This window comes from Pollachius pollachius, assembly GCF_949987615.1.
Source record: "Pollachius pollachius genome assembly, chromosome: 18".
NCBI lineage: Eukaryota > Metazoa > Chordata > Actinopteri > Gadiformes > Gadidae > Pollachius > Pollachius pollachius.
This window is the reverse complement of record NC_136951.1, coordinates 4,849,449-4,859,696: the sequence shown is the minus strand read 5'-3', so window position 1 is coordinate 4,859,696 and position 10,248 is coordinate 4,849,449. Positions and strand designations below refer to the sequence as shown.

At 43.2% G+C, this 10,248-nt stretch overlaps 1 protein-coding gene across 1 annotated transcript in view; it reads left to right on the top strand.

The window, feature by feature from the left end:
- The window catches only part of dcc (DCC netrin 1 receptor), a gene marked incomplete at both ends in the record, with an annotated part of 55,128 nt that overhangs the window by 36,178 nt on the left and 8,702 nt on the right, over nucleotides 1–10,248 (top strand). The window contains 7 exon segments of the mRNA XM_079755476.1: nucleotides 1–5; nucleotides 779–920; nucleotides 1,408–1,518; nucleotides 3,123–3,317; nucleotides 7,418–7,513; nucleotides 8,540–8,802; nucleotides 10,092–10,230. The exon segment at nucleotides 1–5 is cut by the window's left edge and continues 45 nt beyond it. Of these exon segments, the coding sequence (XP_079611602.1) occupies nucleotides 1–5; nucleotides 779–920; nucleotides 1,408–1,518; nucleotides 3,123–3,317; nucleotides 7,418–7,513; nucleotides 8,540–8,802; nucleotides 10,092–10,230 (951 nt within the window).

Sequence of the window (10,248 nt, the reverse complement as noted above, 5' to 3'; positions counted from 1 at the left end):
CCAGGGTAAAACACAGAGACATACAAACACACTCGCACACACACACAGGGACAGGGAGATGGTTGTCATGGAAAATAATGTAAAAGCATTTGTTCTTGTTAGGTGAGACCGTGTGTGTGTTTGTTTGTTTGTGTTTGTTTGTGTGTGTGTGGGAGTGTGCATGGTTGTGTGTGTGCGTCGTGCTGTGTTAGTGCACAACAGTATTATCGACGCATGCAGCTCTTCCTAATGAGTGTGACTTTTCTAAGGTCGGCTACAAACACACGCACACACAAACACACTCGCAAACCAAACAAACAAATGCACACACACACACACACACCAAACAAAAAAATGCACACACACACACACAAACCCATGCACAAACACGCACACACACAGTCTCAGAGATGAAAAGGAATCATATTTCTGACACCAGCAGGTCAATACGCTCCCTCAACATTATATTAAAACAAAAGCTCACCTTACCGCCGACTCCACCTCTCTCTTTACCTCCTAACACCAATCAATACAGCTCATCACTAGTACTAATCATTAGTACTAATCACTACTACTTATCACTGCCACTCATCAGTAGTACTCATCACTGATAATAATAACTATTACTTTTCACTAGTACTTATGAATAATACTAATCACTACTAATCACTATGAATTACTTCTACTCATCACTACAACTCATCACTTAAAGTAACCACTTTTAGTATTTTGCTAATGTTATTTCCCATTTGAAATACTGTGTGTGTGTGTGTGTGTGTGTGTGTGTGTGTGTGTATAGAGTATCAAGGTGTGCTGGCAGCCCCCTCCCCCATCTTCACTGAATGGTCTCATCACGGCCTATAAGATCCGTTACCATAGGAACGGTCGCCGTGGTGACCAGGAGGCCCTGGAGCCCAACAACTATTGGTACCTGTTCACAGGTGAGAGAGCCCACCTGTACTCTTCTATTTTGTATTACAGTATAATTATATATAACTATATTACAGTACACAATACTGTATTATACTTTAAACAATACAGTATTATACTATAATCAATATTGTATTATACTATAAACAACACTCAAAGTAGTATTTTATCGTAAAAAAGTAGTATCATAAAGTAGTACCGTATTATACTGTAATACAGTACACATGAATGTATTAAACTGTAAGACAGTACGCAATCCTGTATTATACTGTAATCAATACTGTATTGTACTATAAACAATACTGCATTATACTGTATTATAGTACATATTAATGTATTCTACTGTAAACAATACTGTATTATACTGTAAACACTATTTTATAATAGTGTAATACATTACATATTGCTGTATTATTTACCCCTTTAAATTTCTATTACATTACAAATCTCTCTCTCTCTCTCTCTCTCTCTCTCTCTCTCTCTCTCTCTCTCTGTCAGGTCTGGAGAAAGGGACTCAGTATAGCTTCCAGGTGGCGGCCATGACGGTTAACGGGACTGGACCAGCCAGCGAGTGGATTTCTGCAGAGACCCCAGAGACCGACCTGGACGGTAAGCAGGGGAGGGTTGGAGGGAGGGGGGAAGAAAGGAAGAGAAAGAAGAGGGAAGGGGGAGGGGAGAGAGAGACATGGGAATGAGAGAGAGAGAGCAGGGAGAAGAGAGAGGGAGAGGTAGTAATGTCACTCACAGTAACAAGTTAAAGGTAACTCGTGGCAACAAGGTTCAGGGAAAATTGAGTCGCGTCATTATACTGTTTCAGCGGGAAGGGCACTTATCCTAACCAATCAGCTGCTTAGAATTCAAGACTACAGATGCAGACTAAAAGAATAGAAAATTAGGTTAGAATCAGCTAGTTGTGTTCTGCATAGCCACTGCTAACACACTTATCATACCAGTTAGCACCGCCTTCCTAACAGATTTTGGCATGTATTGACCAAGCCAGATTTAAGGGTAACCACTAAAGCTAAGCAACAGTAGCAGTCAATAAGTGTGTTTGGGCTGTGTTTGTGTGTGTGCGTGTGTTTGCATGTTTTTGTGTGTATGCATTTGTGTTTGTCTATGTGTGTATGAGTGTGTGTGTGTGTGTGTGTTTGTGTGTGAGTGTGTGTGTGTGTGTTTGTATGTATGCATGTGTGAGTGTGTGTGTGTGTGTGTATGCATGTGTGTGTGTTTGTGTGACCTTATCGGTTTGTTTTTAAACAGAGACACAAGTGACCTTCATGTTGTTTGTTTGTAAACAGAGAGCCCGGTGAAAATACGTTTGTTTGTTTGTAAACAGAGAGCCCGGTGATAATACATGTTTGTTTGTAAACAGAGTCAGATTATAATGCATTGTTGTTTGTTTGTGAACAGAGACCCAGGTGTTAATACATGTTTGTTTGTAAACAGAGTCAGGTTATAACGCATTATTGTTTGTTTGTAAACAGAGAGCCAGGTGTTAATACATGTTTGTTTGTAAACAGAGTCAGGTTATAACGCATTGTTGTTTGTTTGTAAACAGAGAGCCAGGTGTTAATACATGTTTGTTTGTAAACAGAGTCAGGTTATAACGCATTGTTGTTTGTTTGTAAACAGAGCGCCAGGTGTTAATACATGTTTGTTTGTAAACAGAGTCAGGTTATAACGCATTGTTGTTTGTTTGTAAACAGAGAGCCCGGTGATAATACATGTGTATTTGTTTGTAAACAGAGTCCGGTTATAACGCATTGTTGATTGTTTGTAAACAGAGAGCCAGGTGATGTATTTGTTTGTAAACAGAGTCAGGTTATAACGCATTGTTGTTTGTTTGTAAACAGAGAGCCAGGTGATGTATTTGTTTGTAAACAGAGTCAGGTTATACCGCATTGTTGTTTGTTTGTAAACAGAGAGCCAGGTGATAATACATGTTTGTTTGTAAACAGAGTCCGGTTATAACGCATTGTTGTTTGTTTGTAAACAGAGAGCCAGGTGATGTATTTGTTTGTAAACAGAGTCAGGTTATACCGCATTGTTGTTTGTTTGTAAACAGAGAGCCAGGTGATAATACATGTTTGTTTGTAAACAGAGTCAGGTTATAACGCATTGTTGTTTGTTTGTAAACAGAGAGCCAGGTGATAATACATGTTTGTTTGTAAACAGAGTCAGGTTATAACGCATTGTTGTTTGTTTGTAAACAGAGAGCCAGGTGCCCAACCAGCCCAGCTCTCTCCATGTGCGGCCCCTCCCCAGCAGCATCATCATGTCCTGGACGTCCCCCCTCAGCCCCTCCATCCTGGTGCGGGGTTACATCATCGGCTACGGCGTGGGCAGTCCCTACGCCGAGACGGTCCGCGTGGACAGCAAGCAGAGATTCTACACCATCGAGAACCTGGGTGAGACCAGAACTCATCTATAACCTAGATACTACACCGTCGAGAACCTGGGTGAGACCAGAACTCATCTATAACCTAGATACTACACCGTCGAGAACCTGGGTGAGACCATAACTCATCTATAACCTAGATACTACACCGTCGAGAACCTGGGTGAGACCAGAACTCATCTATAACCTAGATAATACACCGTCGAGAACCTGGGTGAGACCAGAACTCATCTATAACCTAGATACTACACCGTCGAGAACCTGGGTGAGACCAGAACTCATCTATAACCTAGATACTACACCGTCGAGAACCTGGGTGAGACCAGAACTCATCTATAACCTAGATACTACACCGTCGAGAACATCGGTGAGACCAGAACTCATCTATAACCTAGATACTACACCGTCGAGAACCTGGGTGAGACCAGAACTCATCTATAACCTAGATAGTACACCGTCGAGAACCTGGGTGAGACCAGAATTCATCTATAACCTAGATACTACACCGTCGGGAACCTGGGTGAGACCAGAACTCATCTATAACCTAGATACTACACCGTCGAGAACCTGGGTGAGACCAGAACTCATCTATAACCTAGATACTACACCGTCGAGAACCTGGGTGAGACCAGAACTCATCTATAACCTAGATACTACACCGTCGAGAACCTGGGTGAGACCAGAACTCATCTATAACCTAGATACTACACCATCGAGAACCTGGGTGATACCATAGAACTCATACCCTAGATACTACACCGTCGAGAACCTGGGTGAGACCAGAACTCATCTATAACCTAGATACTACACCGTCGAGAACCTGGGTGAGACCAGAACTCATCTATAACCTAGATACCACACCGTCGAGAACCTGGGTGAGACCAGAACTCATCTATAACCTAGATACCACACCGTCGAGAACCTGGGTGAGACCAGAACTCATCTATAACCTAGATACCACACCGTCGAGAACCTGGGTGAGACAAGAACTCATCTATAACCTAGATACCACACCGTCGAGAACCTGGGTGAGACCAGAACTCATCTATAACCTAGATACCACACCGTCGAGAACCTGGGTGAGACCAGAACTCATCTATAACCTAGATACTACACCGTCGAGAACCTGGGTGAGACCAGAACTCATCTATAACCTAGATACTACACCGTCGAGAACCTGGGTGAGACAAGAACTCATCTATAACCTAGATACTACACCGTCGAGAACCTGGGTGACACCAGAACTCATCTATAACCTAGATACTACACCGTCGAGAACCTGGGTGACACCAGAACTCATCTATAACCTAGGTACTACACCGTCGAGAACCTGGGTGAGACCAGAACTCATCTATAACCTAGATACTACACCGTCGAGAACCTGGGTGAGACCAGAACTCATCTATAACCTAGATACTTCACCGTCGAGAACCTGGGTGAGACCAGAACTCATCTATAACCTAGATACTACACCGTCGAGAACCTGGGTGACACCAGAACTCATCTATAACCTAGATACTACACCGTCGAGAACCTGGGTGAGACCAGAACTCATCTATAACCTAGATACTACACCGTCGAGAACCTGGGTGAGACCAGAGCTCATCTATAACCTAGATACTACACCGTCGAGAACCTGGGTGAGACAAGAACTCATCTATAACCTAGATACTACACCGTCGAGAACCTGGGTGAGACCAGAACTCATCTATAACCTAGATACTACACCGTCGAGAACCTGGGTGAGACCAGAACTCATCTTTAACCTAGATACTACACCGTCGAGAACCTGGGTGACACCAGAACTCATCTATAACCTAGATACTACACCATCGAGAACCTGGGTGATACCATAGAACTCATACCCTAGATACTACACCGTCGAGAACCTGGGTGAAACCAGAGAACTCATACGTTAGATTAGGGGTCGGCAATTATTTTTTCCATGGGGCCACATGAGAAACCGAAAATATTGTGGAGGGCCGGGCAAAAAGGCCGAACTCAATTCTTCATAATATTAATTGCACTTCTTTATAAAAATCAGTAAATAGCATTGTTTAGTCAAGCTAGTAAGATTAGGCTATATGTTATAATCAACCAATGAAAAGGTTGATTGTTCTGAGAACTCCAAATCGCCTTGAAAACACACCATGCAATGCTCCTAACTAGGGCTGGGCAATATGGACCAAAAGTCATATCTCGAAATCTTCAAGCAGAATATCGATATAAGATAAATATCGATATTTGTCGACGGGGGGCGGGGGGAATAGTAATTTACCATTAGTATTCCTCCCGTTCGGAATTGAATACAGTTTGATGGTTGAATAAACCGTGGACTAGACACTGCCTCCGCCTCGTATTTGAGAACATTATAATATATAATATCAAGGCCAAAAGCTGTGTGCGCCTCCGAAATATTATGAATCGTAACGACTGCGTGGGAGGACTGCGTCCCTCTACCGTTTTGTTATTCATCAGACACCTTATATCCAAACCATTTCCATACTATGGAGACGTTGGTCTTTCGCTTACAAACAAGCTCCTCGGAGCCGCTTCTGCCGGCGGACTCCATGTTTCGCGATTTCAAAAAGTGATGTGAGTGGAGGGGGGGGGGTGGGCAGAGACTGTGTGTGTGAGCCGGAGGCAGAGCGGTAGAGACAGAGTTACGAAATAGTAGGCGGCAGGCGCGGTTTGAAACTGCTGTAATTTGGAACAAATGTGCTGTAATTTCAACGCAAATTAAATTATATCGATGTTGACGATATGGTCTCGTTCCATATCGCATTTGAAAAAATATCGATATATTTTAAATATCGATATATCGCCCAGCCCTACTCCTAACATGGATGAGTACCTGCGGAGGTGATCAGCTGATGGTGTGACTTCTTTCAGGGTTGGCATGTTAGTTAGAGTGTTGCTCTCCAGTTGGCTTGAAAGAAACTGCATCTTTCTCATGAAAGCCTTCACCAGGCTGTGCATTTCATGAACAAAAAGGCCCTTGCCTTGCAGTTTGGTGTTCAGTTCATTCATCAGTGCAGTCACATAAATAGCAAATTAAAAAAATCTGCCATCCAGTCCTCATCTGAGAACTCTGGGATGTCTTTGCCTTTCTTCTCACAAAACTCTTGAATCTCTGCTTTCAGGTCCCAAACTCTTTTTAGCACTTTGCCAAGGCTGAGCCATCTGACAGCTGTGTGGTAGCCGATGTCACTATGCTCAGTCTTATGCTCCTCTAAAAGTGTGACAAATTGTCCGTGATTCACTGCCCGTGCCCTGATGAAGTTTACTGTTTTAGCAACAACATCAATAACATAGCTAATTTTTAGCACTGACTTTCACAACACATGTTGGTGTATGATAAAATGCATGAGGTAAAATGAGAGAATACGTTTATTTTGTCATTTCCAATTAACCTTACACGGGCAAAGTCAACCAAAGTCAACCAAAGGGCCGTATGTGGCCTGGGGGCCGTACAATGCCCAGGTCTGCCTTAGATACTACACCGTCGAGAACCTGGGTGAGACCAGAACTCATAACGTAGCTACTACACCATCGAGAACCTGGGTGAGACCAGAACTCATAACTTAGCTACTACACCGTCGAGAACCTGGGTGAGACCAGAACTCATAACTTAGCAACTACACCGTCGAGAACCTGGGTGAGACCAGAACTCATAACTTAGCTACTACACCGTCGAGAACCTGGGTGAGACCAGAACTCATAACTTAGCAAGTACACCATCGAGAACCTGGGTGAGACCAGAGAACTCATCACTTAGCTACTACACCATCGAGAACCTGGGTGAGACCAGAGAACTCATCACTTAGCTACTACATCATCTAGAGCATGGGGAGACATGGAATACTTGTACAGTCTGTATACATGGAATGTATACAGACTTTACAAGGAATATTGTACATGGAATATTTATAGATTCATATGTATATATTTACATAGTATTACATTAAAGGATAACCTTGTTAACCATGAGTAGCTATACAAGGTTTCTGCTGACAGCTTTAATGCTATGAGTGGTTACCGTGGTTACTAGTACCAGTTAAGTTTTATATAACCAAACGTATATAACCTATAATATGTGTTGTGTTGCAGAGCCCAGCTCCCACTACGTCATCTCTCTGAAGGCCTTCAACAACGCCGGCCAAGGAGTTCCCCTGTACGAGAGCGCTGTCACCAGGTCTCTCTCTGGTAGGTCCATCCTGACCCCTGACCCTCTGACCCCTGACCCTTGGTCCTCACCTCTTATCTCTAGACTCTAAGCACTAGACCCTGACTCTAGGCTCCTAGACCCTAATCTTAGCACTACCCTTACCCTTGACCCTAACCCTTACCTTAGACCCTAACCTTTCCCCCTAACCCTTACCGTAGACCCTATCCCTTAGACCCTAACCTTTACCCTTAACCCTAAAATCCAACGCCTGCCTTAAATCGTCTTTGAGTCTGGGCATGTGTATTGGTTTCATCATTATATCGTATAATATAGGGTTAGGGTTTAGCCCAACCTGCTAATACTCTGTGCTATCAGAGGCTGTGGTTTGTTTCTGTGTCTGATACCTGAACTCCTTTTGCTTCACATGCTGGCATCACCTGTCTAACAAACAAGACGGCTCTCTATTCATAGCTATCTAAATACTGGTCATCACAACCAATTATAAATGTTGCTCCCGGCAACAGAATCACTAATGGCAAGTAATGATGCTCATGGGCTCTACTAAAACTTAATCCAAAGAAGGATTACAAACATGACCAAATATAATTCATTATATATATGAATATATTATATAACTGTAGAATTATAGCATGTGGAACTAGGGCAAGCTCTTCTCCAGTTGTCTGACCTTTTGTCTTTTCTCTTTCCTCTCCATTTCTGTTGTACTTCTCCTTTCATCTGTTCATCTGATTATCACCATGATGCAACTCCCATGATGTGTGCGTGCGTGTTTTTGTATGTGAACACCCATATTATTTTCAATCATGTGACATGTATATATATATACAAATACATATATATATATAATTTTTCATTTAATTTATATATATTTACCCATGTACCGAATCATGGATCTCGTCAACACACACAAACAAAATGTTGGTTACGTCCCCATAAACACCAAACACACCCTGAATGTCCTCATAAACACACACATAACCATGTCTCACTACACTTCCCTCACATCCCGCACACATACCTCCTCCACCGTCCCCTCCCCCCAGACCCCCTAGACCCCCTGGATGTGGTCGGTGTCGACGACGACCTCTTCCACCCCTTTGACAAATACCCGAACCCTGTCACAGAATCCTCCTCCTCGCCCAACTCCATGATCCCGCCGGTGGGGGTCCAGGCTGCGGCGGTGTCTCCGGACGCCGTCCGCGTGTCCTGGGCCGACAACGCCCTCAGTCGTAACGCCAAGACGGTCGAGGTGCGCTTCTACTCCGTCAAGTGGAAGACCAGCTACTCTTCCAGTGGAAAGTACAAGGTATGGTCCGTCTTGTCTAGCTAGCTAGATAGCAGCTAAAAAATATTATGTGTCGGTCTGCTAGCTAGCTAATGCGTATGATAAGTATTAAGTGAAGACTGCTTTGTAATGTGTATAATGAGGACCAGTTTGTGAAGTATAAAATTATAAAGTGAGGACTGTTTTGTAAATTGTATAGTGAGTAACAGTGTGTAGCAGTGGCGGTGGGTCAATAGAGGGCGCTAGGGCGCCGCCCCTCTGTGAAATATTCACTTGAATATATCTGCCATCTATTAATCAACTATTATCAATACGAAATAAATCAACAAAAATACCTCGCTTAATTGTGTGATATGCTTGTCACTGCCAGCAACCATTTAAATGCGTCTGAACGTCAATGATTTGGGCTAGGCTAGTTATTGGTCATTCGAAATAAAGCCCTCCTCCAAGTCAGGGGCGCCGGCCACGTTGGAGTCAATGTGAGCTTGCTAACTTTTTGCTGTCTACCAAGCAGAGACAGCTTTTCATTGGCGCAAGAAAATTCGCCCTCGGGTCGCACAGTGTGCGCCCAAGGCCAATGGTATCGCTTTTCTTTTTTGTTATCACCACATGATTGGACAATTCACCCTCAATCAAATAGACTACCTCCCTCAGCAGCATTCGCTCAACACAACTACATGTAGAGAAGAGATAGATTGCTAACTAGCAGAGAGTTGTAAGCAATTTCCACCCATTTCAGTAGCGGAATTGGACTCCCCAAGCAATGTTATATTTAAAAGGAGCAAGTAAGTTACATATTAATTTAGTCTTTCGGCCTGTAGCATATAAACAAAATTAAGCAACTGACCCATATTTCTAACTGCATTGGAAGTAGACATTGAGACTCACAAAAAAGGGACGCTATAGGACAGTGATCATGATTTGTCTCAATATCAGAATAACAACAATGGGTCAAATAGCAATGGCTGGTGAAATGGCCATGAAGAAGGTCTGTATGCAGTGTAAGCTTGTCCAGGCGCTGCAAGTCAGGATGTAGGCTATGAATCTGAATGAATAGTAGGTGATAGGTAATAGGTAGTGGCCATCCCCAAAATGCACCAGAATACAGGAAATCAAATCTATTAAATTCAAAATTAAACTGTAAAATGAGGGCTGCTTTGTAAAGTCTAAAGTGAGGACCAATGTGTAGAGTGTATAGTATTAAGTGGGGACCGGTGACTGTCAAATGAAAACTGGTTGGGACCTTTTGTGCATTTGTAAAGTGAGGATGTAAGTAAAGTGGGGACTCTTCTGTTTGTGTTTTCTGGCAGTCTGCTGACACCACCGCGTTGACCCACACTGTAACAGGCCTAAAGCCCAACACCATGTACGACTTTGCAGTCATGGTAACCAAGGGTCGAAAGTCAAGTACCTGGAGTATGACGGCACATGCCACCACCTACGAAGCCGGTACAGACACATACACGC